Source organism: Camelina sativa, chromosome 10 (assembly GCF_030686135.1).
Source record: "Camelina sativa cultivar CO46 ecotype springtype chromosome 10, ASM3068613v1".
NCBI lineage: Eukaryota > Viridiplantae > Streptophyta > Magnoliopsida > Brassicales > Brassicaceae > Camelina > Camelina sativa.
In genome coordinates, this window is record NC_141889.1 from 25,597,053 (window position 1) to 25,618,267 (window position 21,215).

Genomic DNA, 21,215 nt, shown 5'->3' on the forward strand with positions numbered 1-21,215 from the left:
TTTTGGTTTATTATTTTTGTTTTAATTTAGCTCATGATTTATCACAAAAATATGTTGTTATAACTATATTACCAGCTAAAATTATTACCAGCTAAAATTAAAAATATTTTCTGGTTGTAAAAGATTTAAATTACAATTTTTTGATTTAAAATATAATGATACAAATTTATAAATATAAAATAAGAATTGAGTGTAAAATTGCCGCAGCGTCAGCAAAACGAACACAAAACCAGCGGTTGCGGCAGCGGCAGCGACAGCGGCAACGTTAATAAAACGAACAAAATACTTGCGGCTGCGGCAACGTCAGCCGTAGAGATAGCGTCGACGAAACGAACAACAACCTGCGGTAATGTTTGACGCTGTCGCTGTCACTGCCGCTGCCGCTGCCACCTGCGACGGCAAAACGAACAGTCCCTTTATCAATTTCTGATGGCTGGGTTTGTAATTTTACTAATTTAAGGTTGCACACCAGGTGCTTGCTAAAATGTCCAACTGAGCTCTTTTAGGATTTCATTGAATCAGATGAAGTTTTAGATCAATCAGCTTAGCTAGTTATACAGTTTGTGATCTTTCTTTCGTTAAAATGGCTGCAGGTGTATAGGATAATGATGTTATAGTCATGAGAAGAATTCTGAAACATCCGGTTATTGCTCTTTTGGATTCCGGCACTACGTTTAAGGAAGTCCGGCAAATCCATGCCAAGCTCTTAGTTGATGGGACACTCAACGATGACCATCTCGTTGGTCAGTTTGTAAAGGCGGTGGCTTTGAGTGACCAAAAGTACTTAGATTACGCGAATCAGATTCTTGACAGGTCTGATAACCCTACATTGTTTGCACTCAATTCAATGATTAGAGCACATTGCAAAAGCCCTGTTCCAGAGAAAAGCTTTGATTACTATAAGACGATACTTCATTCTGGAAACGACAGTAAACCGGATAATTACACTGTCAACTTCTTGGTTCAGGCGTGCACGGGCTTAGGGATGCGTGAGACAGGGCTTCAAGTTCATGGTATGACTATCAGGCGTGGTTTTGACAATGATCCGCATGTTCAGACCGGGTTGATTTCTTTGTATGGTGAGCTTGGCTGTCTGGATTCTTGTCATAAGGTTTTTAATTCGGTTTCTTGCCCGGATTTTGTGTGTCGGACAGCTATGGTCACAGCCTGTGCGAGATGTGGGGATGTCGTTTTTGCGCGGAAGTTGTTTGAGGGGATGCCAGATAGAGACCCGATTGCCTGGAATGCGATGATCTCTAGCTATGCTCAGATTGGTGAATCAAGGGAAGCTCTTAACCTATTCCATTTGATGCAGATGGAAGGTGTGAAAGTCAATGGGGTTTCTATGATTTCGGTTTTATCGGCTTGCACTCAATTGGGAGCTTTAGACCAAGGGAGATGGGCTCATGCTTACATAGAGAGAAACAAAATCAAAATCACTGTGAGGCTTGGTACTACGTTGGTCGACTTGTATGCAAAATGCGGTGACATGGACAAGGCTATGGAAGTTCTCTGGGGTCTGGAAGAGAAGAATGTGTATACATGGAGTAGCGCCTTGAATGGGTTAGCAATGAATGGGCACGCGGAGAAATGTCTCGAGCTTTTCTCTCTTATGAAAGAAGATGGTGTTACTCCAAACGCCGTCACATTCGTCTCTGTTCTTAGAGGTTGCAGTGTGGTTGGTTTTGTAGATGAAGGGCAAAGACATTTTGATTCGATGAGGAATGAGTTCGGGATAGAGCCTCAGCTTGATCACTATGGTTGCTTAGTTGATTTGTATGCTCGTGCAGGCCGTCTAGAAGATGCAGTGAGTATCATCGAGCAAATGCCCATGAAGCCTCATGCTGCTGTTTGGAGTTCTGTGCTCCACGCGTCTAGATTGTACAAGAACCTTGAACTTGGCGTTCTTGCATCTAAAAAAATGCTTGAGCTAGAGACTGCAAATCACGGAGCTTACGTCCTCTTATCAAACATATATGCAGATTCAGACGATTGGGACAATGTTAGTCACGTTAGACTGTCGATGAAATCTAAAGGAGTCAGAAAACAACCAGGGTGCAGTGTAATGGAGGTCAATGGAGAGGTCCATGAATTCTTTGTCGGAGACAAATCTCACCCGAGATATTCCGAAATTGAGGCGGTTTGGAAGGACATCTCAAGAAGGCTGAGACTTGCTGGGTATAAGGCCGACACGACACCTGTCATGTTCGACATAGATGAAGAAGAGAAAGAAGATGCGTTGTGTTTGCATAGCGAAAAGGCCGCGATTGCGTTTGGTATAATGAGTTTGAAAGAAGACGTTCCGATTAGGATAGTGAAGAACCTTCGGGTTTGTGGGGATTGTCATCAGGTTTCTATGATGATCTCCAAGATTTTTGACAGAGAGATCATTGTGAGAGACAGAAACAGGTTCCACCATTTCAAAGATGGTCACTGTTCTTGTAATGGCTTTTGGTAAACCTACCCTAGCTTGGTTAACTATATATATATATATTAAGTAACAATCAAAAGAATACTAAATACAGTAACTGCTGTTGTACGGAGAAGGCTTCAAGTTGGAAGTGTCAATGTTTGATTTGATGAGAGATGATGATCAAAGCAAATGTGTATTCATGTTCGAAGATCAGATTTTTATATCATCGGAGCTTTTTGAGCCGACCTAGTTTTGTTCAAGAACGAGATTCTTGGAGTTTAGTAGATGCGTATGTTTCATCACTTATAGCTTCTATAAACTCTTGTGTCTCGATTGAACAGTGTCGTTTGCTTCATTGTAAAGTAGTGAAGAAGAATGTGAGTTTTCGCCATGGTTTTATTGGGGACCAGCTTGTTGGATGTTACTTGAGATTGGGTCGTGATGTTTGTGCAGAGAAGCTGTTCGATGAAATGCCTGAGAGAGATTTAGTCTCTTGGAACTCGTTGTTGTCTGGGTATTCAGTGAAAGGATATTTAAGGAAATGTTTTGAGGTGTTGTCTAGGATGATGATGATATCGGAGGTGGGTTTTAGACCCAATGAAGTTACGTTTTTGTCAATGATCTCGGCTTGTGTTCATGGGGGAAGTAAAGAAGAAGGACGTTGCATTCATGGGTTGGTAATGAAATCTGGTGTACTTGAGGAAGTGAAAGTTGTGAATGCTCTTATCAATTGGTATGGAAAGACTGGAGATTTGAGTTCGTCCTGTAGATTGTTTGAGGATTTGAGTGTAAAGAATTTGGTTTCGTGGAATACTATGATTGTGATTCACTTGCAAGATGGTTTAGCCTTAGAAGGTTTGGTTTACTTCAACATGAGCAGAAGGGTTGGTCATAAGCCTGATCAAGCCACTTTTCTGGCTGTTCTCCGTGTCTGTGAAGACGTAGGGGTAGTGAGATTGGCGCAAGGAATTCACGGGATTATCATGTTTTGTGGGTTCAATGCAAACAAGTGTATAACTACAGCGTTGTTAGACTTGTATGCAAAACTTGGGAGGCTGGAGGATTCGTCTACGGTTTTTCATGAGATTACTTCTCCAGATAGTATGGCGTGGACAGCAATGCTTGCTGCTTATGCCACCCATGGGTTTGGTAGAGACGCGATTAAGCATTTTGAGCTCATGGTTCACTATGGTATTAGTCCTGACCATGTAACCTTCACTCACTTGTTAAATGCTTGTAGTCACGCGGGTCTTGTAGAAGAAGGGAAGCATTATTTCGAAACAATGTCGAAAAGATACAGAATTGAGCCGAGGTTAGATCACTACTCATGCATGGTTGATCTCATGGGTCGATCAGGGCTTCTTCAAGATGCTTATGGATTGATCAAAGAGATGCCAATGGAGGCAAGTTCTGGTGTTTGGGGAGCTTTGCTTGGTGCTTGTAGGGTTTACAAAGATACCCAACTTGGAACAGAAGCTGCAGAGAGACTGTTTGAATTAGAGCCCTGTGATGGTAGAAACTATGTAATGCTCTCAAACATCTATTCCGCTTCTGGTCTATGGAAAGATGCTTCAAGAATAAGGAATCTGATGAAACAGAAAGGTCTCGTAAGAGCTTCAGGGTGTAGCTACATTGAACATGGTAATAAGATTCATAAGTTTGTTGTGGGAGATTGGTCTCATCCTGAATCAGAGAAGATACAGAAGAAGCTAGAGAAGATTAGGAAGAAGATGACAAGTGAATTGGGATTTAAATCAAGAACAGAGTTTGTATTACATGATGTTGATGAAGATGTGAAAGTGGAAATGATTAATCAACATAGTGAGAAGATTGCAATGGCGTTTGGGCTTTTGGTGATTAGTCCAAATGAGCCAATTATCATAAGGAAGAATCTTAGAATTTGTGGGGATTGTCATGAAACAGGAAAAGCAATATCTTTGATTGAAAAAAGGAGAATCATTATAAGAGATTCTAAGAGGTTTCATCATTTCTCAGAAGGATCATGTTCTTGCAAAGATTATTGGTAGTGTCATAGTTTTTAATCCTCCCATTGTAATATATTACTCCTTTCAAGTGTGTGTGTGTGTGTGGGTGCGCGCGAATATGAAAAATTGCATTACATACACCTCTAGTAGAACTATTGCACTTTTTCATTTTATCTATATATAGAAAAATTAAAAAACATAAGATTCAGAAGAATTGTGGGTATCAATAGCTAAACCTGTTTACTTAATTCAAATGTAATTTGTAATATTTGTAGAATCATTGGTCGAACAATTATTTTTGATATAACTATTTTAAGTTTTTAACACAAAGATTTGATTTTGATTGTATGCTTTATTGTTAGCATTTACTCGTTCTCTTTGTTATCCTTGTTTAGGAAATTGGAGATATTGTTTATTTTTATTATCGATTTTAAGCTAATATTATGTATATTTCTTCAATAAATGTAGAAAATATTAAATGGAAACTATTAATAAAGCCGAGATAATTTAAGGAAACTAACAGATTTTTTCTCTAAAGATCTATTAAAATAAGCTTGAAGATTTTTATAGGATTAAAAATTTAATGTGTAGAGTTATTTGTGGAAAAATCGAAATGTATAGATGTTGTCCAGCTATTTATGGCAATAAATGTATCAAATTAGGTAGATTTAAATAGTTACATTAATTGAGTTTCTATGAAATGTTATTTTAAGAAAATTATTAGAGGTTAATATTGTAAATAAAACATATTAAATAAGCAAAACTTGAAGGGCATAAACTAAAATGTACTTCAAAAATAATAATATAGATGTTATGACAAAAGTTCTATATTTAGTTTATTCCTGAAAGCGATAAATTAAAATATGTATGAAAAGTGGAATTGTACAGTTTGAAACCATAAAATATGTATGAGATTATTCTTTTCAATTTTAATAACTGTAAAAATTATGAGGAGAATGAAACTTGTAAGAAGCATATACAAAATCTGGTAAAACTCAATTATTTCACCGGATTTACTAGGAAAAGCAAGCCCTTGGAAGAGCTCTTTTACCCTTAGAGCTCAGACGGTTTTAAGCATTTTATATATCTCAGCATCGAAATATATAAACTAATTAGTGATATTACATTTAAAATTCTTGTGTTATTAATGTATACTTATAAGGTATTAAACTTAAACTTACTCGACTTAATTATTTTTATTGTCATGATTCTTGACTTTTAATTTTCTATATATCATACATAATTAAGAATCTAAAGATATGAAAATAATTTTAGAATGTACTATAGACACAGTACCCAATGGGAGAATCCCCTATTATTAATTCTGTAGTACAATTAACAAATAACGTTAGTAAGACTAGTAGTAATTAAATGTCATTATAATCTATTTAATATATACAAAATCAAATCAAATCACTAAGAGTATATCAGTCATTAATTATTTTTAACACATTCATGATATATGAGGTTATGGGTCGAACCTAAAATTCTCTTTAATATACCATTATTAAATATCATTTCTCATAATCAAACAATAATTATCCTTTTCTAATAAAATTGGGGCATTTTCAAAAATTTATATATTGTCGATAAAAACAAGAATTTAAAAAACTAACAATTTTTTATTTGGAAGATATTATAAAATAAAGATAAAAACATCAAACTCTAAACATAAAGCAAATTATTAATTATGTATATGATTGCAATGAGATGAGAAGTGGAAAAAAACACAAATGATCTATAGGAGTCCGTAGATGTCTTATCTAAGTGTTGTATATATTTTCTTAAAATGATTTTTTTTCTTCCTAATACTCTACTTGTTTAGTAGAGTAGTAGAAGAAAAAACAAAAAGATTACTCTCATCACAGATGAAATTATTGAGTGATGCTTTAAATTATATTGGGTAGACACTAGAAAGTAACCAATCAAACAAATATAATTAGTGAATACATATAGATTTGTATAAACTGTTTATAATTAATTAATAAAATAAAATATAGATTTGTATAAAGATTTTAATTATTACTTGGATATAGAAAAAAAATTAAAGTATTAAGTTTTTCAAATTTAAGGTTAAGAAGCTTTAGAAATATAGGTAACTGTTAAAAACTCTAATCTGATTATCGGACAGATTTGGGTTTTTAGATTTTTTTAAATAAAAAATTTTAAATTCTAAACTATTCACCTCCAAATCATTTCATCAAAGCCTAAAGGACATACTAACTAAGAAACATTAACAAAACTAGAATTCATTGTGTCGACTTTTTTGGCGTTGGCTGTGATATTGGGTCTCTTCTACTACAAAAACAAGTCTAAACTTCAAAGAAAGAAGCTCTAAAAGTCTAAGTTTCAAAGAAAGAAGCTCTAAAAAATTGTGGCTGGTAGACATTTTTAATGTATTTGTTATTGAATTTAAAGTTGGCTTGGCAGACCTGGTCTACTATTTGAAGAGAATAACTACCACACACCTAGCATAAACAGTTCCAACTAGGTATATATTGGGAAAAAAACCCGAAAAATACACCATCTAATTTTTTTTTTGGCCGTTTAATTTCTCTATTTATTAAATTTCTCAAAAAATACCTGGTTTAGTTTCCGTTGTCTTTAAAAACATTTATTTTATTAATAACGGTAGATTCATACTTACGACATAACGACTTTAACTCTAATGACGAAAATATTAACCAGGATTAAACTACAACCCCACGTGGTTAATTAGAGGGAACTAAAGACATTGTTACCCTCTTCTTTTTTCCCCAAATCGATTTCAAGTTTTAGAACTCTGGAACCCTAAAAGCGATTTTTCTTCTCAAACTTCAAATCCCAAATTCCTTTGATTGGGATGATAGTCGTCGTCTGAGTAGTTGCAGTTCTGGTTGATTGTGTGGTGTGTTCGTTGCAAGAATTGACTGACTCCTTTGGCTCACCATTCTCTCAAACCAAATTTGAATTTCTGATTTTTTTAGGGTTCTAGGGTCCTAAAACTCGAAATCGATTTGGGGGAAGAAAAAGAGGGTAACAATGTCTTTAGTTCCCTCTAATTAATCATGTGAGGTTGTAGTTTAACCCTGGTTAACATTTCTGTCATTAGAGCTAACCATCGTTATTTCATAAGTATGAATTTACCGTTATTAATAAAATAAAGATTTTTAAAGACAACGAAAATTAAACCATGTATTTTTTTGGGAAATTTAATAACTAGAGGAATCAAATAGCCAAAAAAAATTAGATGGCTTATTTTTCGGGTTTTTTTCTCTAATGATTATGATATTGTATATTCCATAGATTTGACTTTTAAGAACTCTATCTGATTCTAAATCAATCATCTTTAAACTATTTCATCAAATCCTAACTCTTTTGCCACATCAAATTAGATACTGTCATCGAACAACAGTTACATTTTGCCGTGGAACAACATGTATAGTCATGAGAATCGACGTAAACGTAATTCCTATCTCTTTTCATTTTTGTTCTTACTACCACAATTGTTCTTCTTCTCTATTAATTCTTCTTGCCATTGGATCTAATCTTTTCTTTTTATTATTGCAATGAGATGAAAAATGGAAAAGCATAAATGATCTGTAGGAGTATGTAGATGTCTTATCTAAGTGTTGTATATATTTTATTCTTATTATGATTTTTATCTTCTTAATACATATGATACACAATTACTCGATTTGTATAGAAAAAAGGATACAAAGTATCTTTAACAATTAAAATAAAATAAACTTGCTGTACAAAACATGCGCCTCACATATGAAATTATTGAGTGATGCTTTAAAATATAGACACTAGAAACCAATTAAACAAATATAATCAGTGAAATTTATATGAATATCATCAAACCAATAGACGATGTATATCCCTACGAAATATAAGAATCTAAAATATTAAAACAGTCATAATATATATTGGTTTGCCAGTGATAGTAATTTCATATACTTTTTTAGAGAGTTAGAGGGAAGGATTTACTATTTACTATTTAGCATTACTCAAAAACACCCAAGAAGAAATTGTCATCATTAGTTTTGATATGCATAGTAGAAAAACAAAAAAAAAAACAAAAAAAAATTACTCGTTTCCTGTAGAAGCAGTGATTGACGTTTTAAAAACAGAGTTGGTTAAATTCAAAGGCAAAATTAACATATACTAGTAGCCCATAAAATTACGAATTAGGAAGGGTTGATTTCTCCCTTTTTGGTTCAAGTTGGCCAGTTTTCGGTTTAATTGGATTTCAATTCGGTCCGGTCTAGTTTTGATTAAAACATCTACTTTACCTCTATTTTTTTCTGTTTTTGCAGCAAAAACTGACTCTACTCTCAAATCAATAAAACTTCAAGAATTACATTTACATAAATTATAATTCGAAGGTAAGGAAGTAGTATATTCTCTCTGACTTTTTTTAGTTGTTATTATAGAGTAAAAATTTTGTTTTCTAATACTTGTCATTTTAGGTCTCTAATGCATATATTTGATAAAAATACTATTTATCCCAACTATTTTAATATTAAAGAATTGGTATAATAGAACATTGATTTATTTTTTAAATTTGTGTGCAAAACTATGTAACCACAAATAAAAAAACGGGAAGGAGTAATAAATATGAGACATTAAACTTTGAAACATTAAACTTTGAAATGTTGAACTTATTAATTACATTTATTATTTGGTAATTAAAAAATAGTTAATGAGAACGCAACTATGTACCATTCACAACACTTGCCTTTGACCCCAAAAAAAAAAAAAAATCATGGCTTCCATAGCGCATCTTAGGCCTTCTCCAACGAGAGGTTTTTTAACTCAGATAGAAAGAAAAAAATAATTCAGATAAAAGAAAAAAGTAAGGAAGGAGATGGAATGAGATTGAATGAAAGGAAGGAGATTGGGGTCGGAGGAGATGCGAAGCGTCGTATTGAATCGGCGGAGGCCAATCAGAGGAGATACGACTCCAAAACCTTCAAGCTCCAAATTTAATTAGGGTTTCTCTACGATTACAAATGGAAATCGGAATTGCATAGCTCTTCACCATTGCCGACGAATTCCGCCAACGGCGGCGATACAACAACCGCCGGGAACAGGCAAGTTGCGATTGGTTTTACTAAGGAGAGCTTCAAAATGAGGAGATAACCAGGGTATTGTTTTCTTTAACCTTGTTCTTTTGCTGGTACCGATTCAGATGGTTTTTTTAGATTGGGGATTTGAATCTGATTATGTTCATGCTTACATATTTACCTGTGGGGGTCTTTGCGCCGGCCTTAATACAGTGATCAGAGAGATAGTGAGCAGTCTATCTTACATGTATGGAGTGAAGAGAATTCTGGGAATATATGTAAGTTTTTGTGATTGTAATCTCTTGCATATACTTTTAAAGTGTCTCTTTTTCAAAGTATATAAAAACTCGTTGTTCATGTAGTCTTTTTCAATTCATCATTCAGGTTTACATTACAGGAGGAGATGGAAGAGACCTGAGAGGACCTCTTTTGGACAACTTTAACTAAATATGATGTGTTAGCTGGGACAGTTCAAGCAGAAGTTTACTGGGAAGAAGCTCCTCACAGCAGCAGATGATTCCATTGTCACATGTGGAAGCCGAGAATATAGAGAATGGTAATGGGGTTGTCAAGGCAACAACATGCTAATTCTACAACAACATGCTAATTCTACAAGAAAGCTCAACAGACTCGTCTTGTAATTTTCATATTGTACTTTAATTTATTTATTTTCATAAACAAAAAATTTAAATTAAGAGACTCAATCATATAACCTACCATTGGAGGAGAATATTTTAATTAGAAATCCCAAAATTCTTATTCAACCAAAAATACAATCTATATTAATTAAAAATTTTAAGAGCCCAAAAATATAACTCCCCGCTGTAGATGCCCTTAGAATTCTTTCTACCTTTTTATCTGAGTGTTTCATCTCTTTATCTATAATTCAATTGTTCTCTATAATTTACAACAACAAAAAAATAAACATGTATATCAAATATCCATGATTTATTAACCTTCTATAATATAATGTATCATATATTGTATACAAGGATGGAGAAATTATTAGAAATTTAAATATTACCACAACACTTGGGATCTTTTCATGCTTACAAAGATACAACACATACATGGACACAAAAAAAAAAAAACAAACAAACAAAAAAACACTGAACATCATATTGAAAATACGCGAAAGAGGACATCATAGTGAAAATACATAACTACCTACGTTCATACAGAAATGAACTCATCATACAACCGTCGTCCTCCCCTGAGTTTCATGACCCTTAGTAGTAGTATCGTGGGACTTCGAGATATCATACTGTTTAACATCATGGGCCTTGTTCTGCACGTGCTGGCCCATTTCTTTTCCCTTCTGTCCAGCGTAACCAACAGCGTCAGCCATTCTCCTCTTTGCATACTCCAATTGCTCAGGCACAGTCCTCCTTGTCCCACGAAGATAGTTCATGACCCATGAGATGGAGCTTAGCCCGGTTAGACCGAACATTCCCGAGGCTAAAAAGCCTGTCATGGCTAGCCCGATGGTTAGAGACGCTGGAACTATAACAGGGCTGAAGAGGAGGAATAACGGTAGAGCTACCATTAAGCCAATCACCGAACCGGCTAGAAGTAAACCAGCTAAGGCAAGCAGCGAACCCACCACAGGGACTCCAACCAAAAGGGACAATACCTTCAAAACAAAGGACACAATTCAAGAAAAGAAAACATTAATATAAATATAGATTAATTAAGAGATGCTATATGTATGCATATAAGTGTATCGATTGGGCCATCTTGACCGACATTGTAAAATTATATTCAGTTAGCAATAATCAGAACAAGAAATAGAAAAAGTATAAATGCATGTAACCGTATTGACCGGACCACCATAAGCATGAGATCAAGAAAAGGTATATCTACATAACCATAGGAATCTAACCGTTGACAAACCATTTTACATAAATCTACCACTTTTAAAAGAAAGTGTCCGTTGACCGTTGTTTCCTCAAGACTCGCTTCATAACTTTGTAAGCATGATGATTAAAAAAAAATGCATTTCTCAACAAAAAATAATAGAACTAGAAAAGGGCGTTACTTGGGTGCTAGATGGGCCACTTTCAGGCATCATGCTCTTGTAACCACTGCCGTAACCGCCACCGCCACCACCTTCATACTGCTGATGACCTCGGCCACCTTCATAAGGCGACTGAAATTGGAAGTGCCTATCCGTACGGTCGACGCGATGTGTATCCGCCATTTTAAGATAGTAATGAGAAAAATGTTTCTCTTTCTCTTATTTTTAATTTGTAATTAATTTAGAAAAGTTTAGAGAAAGCTTTATTTATAGATGAAGGAGTGATGAGAAGAGGACACCTAAGACGGTGAGATGTTCGAGTAGTAGAGGTGTGGCTTTGCATGATTTCCAAGTTTCAACTTATGTTCTTCTTTTATTATTTTTTATTTTTATTTCGTTTCACGAGATATAAAAGATGTTTTCGCTTTCTCCGCTGACACGAAATTAAAGCAAGACAAAAACTAACCTATGCATGCATGTATACTTCAGTCCGAAATCTAAAAAAGATCTCAACTTGTAAAACACAAATTCGAAATACAAAAGAGATTAGAAGTTTCATTTTTAGATTTTGTTCCTAACGGATCCACAACTATGTTACTAACGTTACGGTCCAACTATGTAATAATATTACTTCATTCAAACAATGATGTTAAATGCATATTCTAGAACAAATCGCTGTGAGAAACAAGTTGTTTTGCCAAACAAAGCGTTGTATCAATAAGGAAGCTACATCAGATCACAAACGCCTGAATTGTTGAATTAGATGTGCGAACTGACGTGGCAAGACTTGCGTGGATATAATAATGTATCGAGGAAAGTTGATGACTTGGCATTAAAAATAGAGACAAGATTGTTCTTGGAGATATGAAGAATATTCTCCACAACAAATTAAGGAAATGATAAACTTGAGCAGCAAGCAATTTTCTTATCCTTGGAGATATGAATAATATTCTCTACAACAAATAACAAAAAGATAAGGATGATAGCAAACAGTTTCCTTATCCATTGGTAATTGGAAATTCGCCTTCTAGGGTTTCTCAAGTCGTGTATATATATTCTAAGAGTAGGCCACAAGCCAATTTGAACACTCTAAAATATTGATACGTTTGTAAACTTCGAAGCCACAAAGATAAGGCTTAGAAGAGGTGTTCCCAATTCTCTGTGACGTTAATCAGGGTGGTGATTAAGTGTGCAGAGAATTGTTTTTCTTTCTCTTAGATCTACTCTGATGAGAGTTTAGATAGAAAAGAGAGAGGGTTGGTTTTCTTTCTCTTAGATCTACACAGAGTGTTGTGTTAGATAAAAAGAGAGAGCCTTAGATTCACTCTTAGTCGGGTTCAATCATATTGGGTAGAATAGGTTGAGTAAGAGCCGAGACAAAATTGTATCATTGTAAGAGATAAATTTTGTTAATAAGATTGAATAGAAAAACGTTGGATTGACGCGTTCCAAGTGTGAATTAGTGTGTTGTGCTTCTCTATACCTTAACACTAACGAATTGCAAAACAAAACTTTAAAATATATTAGGTTTTTCTATAGCTTTTAATTAAATAATATGATATTAAATTTTAAATTTCATAAGGAGGAAAAATCGGTGATAATTTTGATGCCAACTTAAAATTTTGATCCATGTTACAATTTAATATCTTTGTGTCTAAATTATATGTTTCCTTCCTACTAAATCCCCTCTTTGTTAATTGGGAAGTACATTTTTAAAATTAATTTTAAAAAGTGTACATAGTTATTTCACAACTCCATTACAAATATAATTTTTAAAAAAATTAATAATAATCATTATTAGTAAAAATGTCAAATACTAATTTATCCAATTTAATTATTTTAGAAAAAAATACATTCTTTCAATATATATATATATATATATATATATATATATATGTAACGCTCCAACCGACACCTCTTAGTAGGCCCCATATCAAATCTCAGTTCATGGGCCAACTTTTCTTAACGGGTCTCACATCCTCTTACTAAGCCCGTGAGCCCATCAATATTCGATGGCCGGTTTGTTACGTTTGGGAGGCTTTAAAGATTTGTTACCGTCCCTACAAATCACCACATGATCTTTCTTTGTGTTTTGTCCTCACTCGCACAGTTTCGACAGTCACTTCTAGGAAGGTCACCCATCGTGATACTACTCCAGTATTAGCACGCTTAACTGTGGAGTTCTCTCAGGACCTTGGCCGAAAAGATAAGTGCACTTTGGTGACATAGGTGGCCAAATCAATTATTTTAAACCTCTCCACAAGTCTCTGAAACCAGGGTGTCACAATATACAATCAAAATAAACATATAAAATTTAATATCTAACTTACCATATTAATTTGTCAATCAATTATTATATTTCACCTCTTATCTTTATATGATTCTATTTTTGTGAAATAAATAAACCATCATATCGTCCATATAACACTAAAAAATATTTTTTCCACATATGCTATAATTTGAATTTTTAAATTAAATAAAAATTGTTCAATGTATGAAAAAATTGTAACAAAATAAAAATTCCGACTGAGTAGCGGGTCATTCTTTGAATATTTATATTCAGTATCATACATTGTTTTGTTGAAAGAATAATTTTATATAATAAAATAAACTGTTGAAAATTTTAAATTAGTTAACTTTATTTTGTATAGAATATAATAATTATTTAATATATCAATGAAATAAAATTACAAAAATACACTAATTTGATGTTTTTAAATAATATATTTAATGCATTTATAGCAGAAGACAAGTTAAATGTAATAAGCTATGATATATTAGCAGTTAACAAGTTAAATGTAAAATTATATAATGAGATGGTTTATAACTAATATAAAATATCAAAAATGGTTTTAAAACTAATATAAAATATTAAATTATATTTTACAATTATAAAAGTAATATATAAAATTTCTGTATAAAATAAAGTTTAACCCGTGATATAACACTAGTACTGAGCTAGTTTTGAATTTAAACAATTATTTTATATATTTGTTCCATCCAAATTCATAATTTTACAAGAGCATATTTACAACTTTTTGTATGCAATTAACTGATTTTAAGAAAATTTTGGGCTGGCTTTCACAAATTTAATTTGGTGTTATTAGCTGTAGTTATAGTTAGAGAAATTAAATTAGTTATCCAAAAACCACATTCTGTTACAGACATAAGTTATGCAATTCTCATTCAATATAAGTTTGAAGTATATAACAAGTTTAAGATGAGAGAACGCCGCATATCATATATAATAACATATATGTCTTGTAAAGACAAATAGAAAACATACTGAAATGGTGTAAATTAGAAGTTGCTTAAAAATAGAAAAATGATAGATAGACAGAGAGATACATAGATTTCCTCATATGATACTTAGAATATATCTTGAGGAAAGAAATTACCCTCATGGGATATTACTCCCACCATTGCAGCAAATCCTTTAGACCGTCATTCACTGGTTGACAAAGCTCTGTTGCATAATTGTTCCATGGACACATTTCTGGCGTTGGAACATAATATGATGTTGTAGGCGCAGTGACTAATGGTTGGTTGGTCTGCATGCTAGTGTCAATTGTCTGCATGCCAGCATCCATGGTCTGTGTGCCAACGTCAATTGTCTGTGTGCGAACGTCAATTATATGTGTGCCACCGCCCATGTTCGGATCCGGCTCCTCAAAGAACATATCTTTATTATACTCATCATCGTCTTCGGTATTTGTCGCTTCACCATCGGTTTCAGTGGTCTTGGAAAGATTATCGTTATCGATTATGACATACCTTATGTAGTTTTCGAGGATGTTATTATCAGCGAAGTTGAAATTTTCACCAATTTGTTTTTGCACCCGACGCATTGTAGTGTTCCAGTGGTTCTTAATACAGTTAGGACTTCTTCCTGGGAGTTTTTGTGCGATATTTACCCATTTCGTACCAACTACGTTGTGTAGTTCAATCAGTATTTGATCTTCTTCTTTAGTCCAAGGAGTATCCTGAAATCACATATTACATAATTATATATACATAAATCGCACCCATATTTTTTGTATTTATCTAAATTACCGTCATGTATCTAAATGACTTCTTTAATTGATGGAAGTAAAAGTAAACGGTACAAGGACGCACAACTGTGAAAAATAAAAAGTTGCTAATTCATTTTGCATTCAATTTCATATTAATTGTAACATTTGTAAGTATTATAATGTGTATCACTAAATTACGAACTTTTGTAAACAAAAAAAATAATCACGATGATGCAACATGATTTATTTGTAACCTTATATATACACACATATAAATTGTAATTATTATTATTATATATTTATATTAATATTTGAAATTAAGAAAATTGGAAGATTGAAAAAAAGATCACCTTAATATCAGGATGAAGATGGTTCTCCCACCTCTCTTTGCATTGTTTTCCTGTTCGTCCTTTGAGCTTTTTTGCGATTTTTGTCCATTTGTTTGGCTCAACTTCCTTCACTATTTTTTTCAATTCTCTATATATTATAAAATATTATAACATCTTCAGAAAATAATATAAAAATATATACGGTTAAATAGTTATGAGAGTTTCAGTGATGGAATTATATTCAGCTTTTATATGATAAAAAAAATATGGAGACTTACGTGTCCTCAGATTTTGTCCATTTCGCTTTGATGATGTTACCTTTCTTCGAATGTTTGCTTGTCCGCACCATTTTTTTTTTCCCTTTTTGATAAGTTTTTACCATCTTCTGACCTTCATGTTGATTCATGATTTCTCTGGTTGTGTTTTTTATACTCTTTGGCACTGGCACATCAAATGACCGAGGTCCACCCATCATTTGATCAAGAGTTGGCACACAAACCATCTTAGTAAGCTCAGCATTGTGTACTGTTTCATCCAATAGAGTATGTCCCTGCAAACCATAAACCAAATGGATAGTTTTCTTGTTGGTTATGCTATTCATAGGTTCCTTGAAAGTATCGATACTTGAGTAGGTTTTGATACTCACGAATGGATAATTTGATGGAACTTCATATGAGGGAGAGTTGTAAACCAGATGATTTTGGTTATTATCCAAAGTTTGATTGAGGAAATCATGACTTTGTTTTGGGATCGATGGTATAGGATTTAGCTGGTGATGACTAGAGATATCAGTCAGATCTGGTGGAAAACACCATTTGTTAAGAGAAGATTGATCTAAATTTTTATTGTAAAACGGCATATAAGATGCATCACTAGTAACAAGATTTTGGTGGGCTTCATTAAAGATGAAATTTTCATTAGTGATATTGTGTGAAAATTTCATCTGAACACCACCGAATTCAAACGACAGTTACACCAATTTTGAGAAACAAAAACTGAAAATGATTGAAATGAGTATGAAAGAGGTATTATGATCGGAAAGTTGAAAACAGATTCTGAAACCACTCGAAACGTATACAATCTTCTTATAAGAATTTATCAAAACTAGGAGAAGAAGATTACAAATGAGTGGTCAAAAAGAGTAAAGTATTTAAATATGATTAACTACAAAATGTAAAAAGCAATTTTTTTGTCAAAGAAAAATAATTGAAAGGCCAAAAATGTATTGATGAGTAACCGTTTATAGGATGAGATTATGGCTGTCAAATATCTGGTCAATGTATTAATTAAGCCATAATTGTTTTTGTCAATATATGTATTGCACTTTTAATAGATATTATAAAGTAGTCAAATATAAAACTTTGTGTGTAACGTTCCAACTGGCACCTTTTATTGGAATCCATGTCCTGTGGGAAATTTGATAAAGGGTGAGGATCAGGGTTCGAGGAACATCTGGCGCACCAATAACCTACTGGTGGATTGGGATATCCACAGTGATGGGTTATGATTGATGCCCTGCAGGGCCAGCTTTGAATCTGTTTGGACGGCTAGCGGGATCCACAGACGGTCTGTTGGGGCAGCTAGCAGTGGGCTAGTGGGGTCCGCGGGACGGGTTGTCACAACAATCACCCCGATAGTGTGTGCCTACTCGAATCCACACTCCTCTAGATTCGACTCTGATAGTACTTGTAATGCCTCGATTACCATCTCTCTTAGTAGGGTTCATGCCAATTCCCAGTCCATAAGCCCACATTTATGAATGGGCCCCACATCCAATTCCTCTCGTTGGCCGATCCATATCCGACGATTAGTTCGCTATGTTCGAGAGGCTTTAAAGATTTGTTTAGCGACCCTACAAATCATCATGTTATATTTTCCTATGTTTTGTCTTCACTCGCAAAATTCCAACAGTCACTCTGAAGTTCTAACATAAGCACATTTAACTCTGAAGTTCTAGTTTGTTACGTCCTGAAGATTTCAAAACTTGTTACCGTCCCTACAAATAACCACATGATCTTTCCCTGTTTTTTTTCCTCACTCACACAGTTCCGAGAATCACATGCCGGAAGGTCACCCATCTTGAAACTATTCTAGCACAAGCACACTTAACTGTGGAGTTATCTCAGGACCTTTGACCGAAATATAAGTGCACTTTGGTGATCTAGGTGGCCAAATCAATTCTTTTAAAACTCTCCGCAAACCAAGGAGTCACAATGTGAAAGTAAAAATTTTCAAAAAAAAACTACATTGTAATTGCTCTAGCATAATTTAATCTAAAATCCTTGCAAATATTGAATATGTTATAATGTAACAAAGTTTATCTTATAATAAACAATAATCAAAAATATTTATTGACCAAAGAGAAAGTTTGTGTGTTTAGAAATTTTTGATATATTTCACTTTTTTTTTTGTTTTAGCCAATAAGAATCTGCCACGTAATAAAGGTAATAAAATAAAATTTTGAAATTATCCACATAAAATTGGGTTTTAATTTTACAAGGTTACATGATGGTTTGAGTTTATAAAGTATGGTAGAAAGTTTAAATTTTATAACTAAATGATGTTATACGTTGGTTTATGTTAATAAATGAGGATTTAAAGTTTAAATATATAGTTAAACGAGATTATATGTGGGTTTGGATTTACAATGGAGGATTAGAGTTTAGATTTTACAGTAACGAGGTTACATGTGAGTCTAGGTTTATAAAGATGGATTAGGGGTTATATTTTACAATTAAAAAAGATTATATATGTCTGTTTGAATTTATAGAGGAGAAGGAGGGTTTAGACTTTACAATTAAATGATATTATATGTCGGTTTGAGTTTATAAAATAGGATTACGGTTAAATTTTATAATTAAACGAAGTTATATATCAGTTTAACTTAATATATGATAATTAGAGTTTAGATTTAACAGTAAAACGAGATTATGTGCTGGTTTGGATTTAACAAAACTAATAATTTTGTCAATAATTTTACTTTTTAATATGTTTTATTTTAATAATTTTAACTTTTGTTTAAATGTAATTTGACATGGTGCAAGGGTGTTGAATACAAGGGTTTACCACGATACCACCCAAGTATTGTTCCTTTTTCCCACCATAAGTTTATCCTTTTGGATTGAATGTAGAAAGTGTATTCAACCCGAGAAACAGTATTAAAATTGTAAAACGGTATAAGATGCATCAGTAGTAACAAGACTTCGGTGGACATCATTAAAGATGAAATTTTCATAATTGGTGATATTCTATGAAAATTTCATCTTAACACCATTGAAAAAGATGTTTACACCAATTTTGAGAGAATCAAACTGAAAAATAATTGAATATGAGTATGAAATAAAGAGATATTATGATCAAAAGTTGAAAACATATACTGAAAACCACTAGAAAAGTATAAAATCTCATTAAAAGAATTTATCAAAACTCGGAGAAGAAGATTACACATGAGTGGTCAAAAAGAGTAAAGTCTTTAGATATGATTAACTACAAAATGTAAAAAGCATTTTTTTTGTCAAAGAAAAATAATTGAAAGGCCAAAAATATTAATGAGTAATCGTTTATAGGATGATATTATGTCTGTCAAATATTTGGTTAATGTATTAATTAAGCCATAATTGTTTTTTGTCAATATATGTATTGAGCTTCTAATAGATATTATAAAGTAGTCAAATATAAAACTTTGTATGTAACGTTCCAACTGGCACTTTTTATTGGAATTCATGTCCATTTTTGTCCCACAGACTCATTTTTCTTAGTGGGCTCCACATCCGCTCTCGGCCTTTGGATCCATCCATATATGACTGCTGGTTTGCTATGTCAGAGAGGCTTTAAAACTTTTTTACCGATCATACAAATTACCAAGTGCTATTTTTGTCGGTGTTTTGTTCTCACTCGCACAGTTCTGATAATCACTTCCCAAAGGATCATTAATCCTAAACCTACTCCAGCCTAAACACGGTTAATTATAGAGTTCTCTCATAACCTTTGACCGAAAAGATAAGGGCACTTTGGTGAGATAGGTGGCCAAACCAATTCTTTTAAACATCTCTGCATGTACCTAAACCGGGGTGTCACAATTTACCCCCACTAACAGATCACAACATCCTCGGTGTGCACCAAGACCATCACCCCGATAGTGTGTGCCTACACTAGATTCGACTCTGATAGTACTTGTAATGCCTCGATTACCATCTCTCTTAGTGGGGTTCATGCCCATTCCCAGTCCATAAGCCCACATTTATTAATGGGTCACTCATCCAATCCCTGCCGTGGACCGATCCATATCCGACGATCAGTTCGCTATGTCCGAGAGGCTTTGAAGATTTATTTAGCGACCCTACAAATCATCATGTTAGATTTTCATGTGTTTTGTCTTCACTCGCAAAATTCCAACAATCACTATGAAGTTCTAGCATAAGCACATTTTACTCTGAAGTTCTAGTTTGCTACGTCCTGAAGATTTCAAAACTTGTTACCTTCCCTACAAATAACCACAAGATCTTTCCCTGTTTTTTTCTCTCACTCACACAGTTCCGAGAATCACATGCCGCAAGGTCACCCATCCTGAAACTACTCTATCACAAGCACACTTAACTGTGCAGTTATCTCATGACCTTTGACCAAAATATATGTGTACTTTGGTGACCTAGGTGGCCAAATCAATTCTTTTAAAACTCTCCGTAAACCAGGGTGTCAAAATGTGAAAGTAAAATTTTTCAAAAAAAAAAACTACATTGTAATTGCTCTAGCATAATTTAATCTAAAATGCTTGCAAATATTGAATATGTTATAAGGTAACAAAGTTCATCTTATAATAAACAATAATCAAAAAAATTTAGTGACCAAAGAGAAAGTTTGTGTGTTTAGAAATTTTTGATATATTTCACTTTTTTTTTAGCCAATAAGAATCTGCCACGTAATAAAAGTAATAAAATAAAATTTTGAAATTATCCACATAAAATTGGGTTTTAATTTTACTAGGTTATATGATGATTTGAGTTTATAAAGTATGGTAGAAAGTTTAAATTTTATGACTAAATGATGTTATATGTCAGTTTATGTTAATAAATGAGGATTTAGAGTTTAAATATATAATTAAATGAGATTATATGTGGGTTTGGATTTACAATGGAGGATTAGAGCTTAGATTTTACACTAACGAGGTTACATGTGAGTCTGGGTTTATATAGATGGATTAGGGGTTATATTTTACAATTAAAAGAAATTATATATGTCTGTTTGAATTTATAGAGGAGAAGGAGGGTTTAGACTTTACAATTAAATGAGATTATATGTCGGTTTGAGTTTATAAAGTAGGATTATGGTTAAATTTTATAATTAAACAAAGTTATATATCAGTTTGACTTAATATAAGATAATTAGAGTTTAGATTTAACAGTTAAAC

At 33.3% G+C, this 21,215-nt stretch overlaps 3 protein-coding genes, 1 long non-coding RNA gene and 1 pseudogene across 6 annotated transcripts; 3 read left to right on the plus strand and 2 right to left on the minus strand.

Annotated features, from left to right (window-relative positions):
- Positions 1–619: 619 nt before the first annotated feature.
- LOC104720630 (putative pentatricopeptide repeat-containing protein At5g40405 pseudogene) lies at positions 620–4,536 on the plus strand (annotated as a pseudogene). Its single transcript, XR_015568720.1, has one exon. The product of XR_015568720.1 is annotated as a putative pentatricopeptide repeat-containing protein At5g40405 pseudogene (transcript).
- LOC104719643 (pentatricopeptide repeat-containing protein At5g40410, mitochondrial) lies at positions 2,587–4,744 on the plus strand. The gene has a single exon (XM_010437598.3). The coding sequence runs from the start codon at positions 2,587–2,589 to the stop codon at positions 4,438–4,440; it is 1,854 nt and encodes a 617-aa protein (XP_010435900.2). The 3' UTR covers positions 4,441–4,744.
- A 4,371-nt stretch (positions 4,745–9,115) lies between these two features.
- On the plus strand, positions 9,116–10,144 carry LOC104719642 (uncharacterized). The gene is made up of 3 exons (XR_756647.3): positions 9,116–9,530; positions 9,663–9,727; positions 9,834–10,144. It is a non-coding gene; the product is annotated as an uncharacterized LOC104719642 (long non-coding RNA).
- A 234-nt stretch (positions 10,145–10,378) lies between these two features.
- LOC104719641 (oleosin 21.2 kDa) lies at positions 10,379–11,794 on the minus strand. Its single transcript, XM_010437597.3, has 2 exons — positions 11,488–11,794; positions 10,379–11,082 (listed from the first exon to the last, which is right to left on the minus strand). The coding sequence occupies exons 1-2, from the start codon at positions 11,647–11,649 to the stop codon at positions 10,642–10,644; spliced, it is 603 nt and encodes a 200-aa protein (XP_010435899.2). The 5' UTR covers positions 11,650–11,794; the 3' UTR covers positions 10,379–10,641.
- Positions 11,795–14,687: 2,893 nt separating this feature from the next.
- LOC104719640 (transcription factor MYB115-like) lies at positions 14,688–16,934 on the minus strand. Of its 2 annotated transcripts, XM_087470313.1 has the most exons (4): positions 16,455–16,934; positions 16,087–16,358; positions 15,830–15,956; positions 14,688–15,449 (listed from the first exon to the last, which is right to left on the minus strand). In XM_087470313.1, the coding sequence occupies exons 1-4, from the start codon at positions 16,749–16,751 to the stop codon at positions 14,877–14,879; spliced, it is 1,269 nt and encodes a 422-aa protein (XP_087326439.1). In that variant the 5' UTR covers positions 16,752–16,934; the 3' UTR covers positions 14,688–14,876. The 2 variants fall into 2 exon arrangements, with proteins under 2 accessions (XP_087326439.1, XP_010435898.3); XM_010437596.3 differs by having other exon boundaries at positions 16,087–16,885.
- Positions 16,935–21,215: the final 4,281 nt, after the last annotated feature.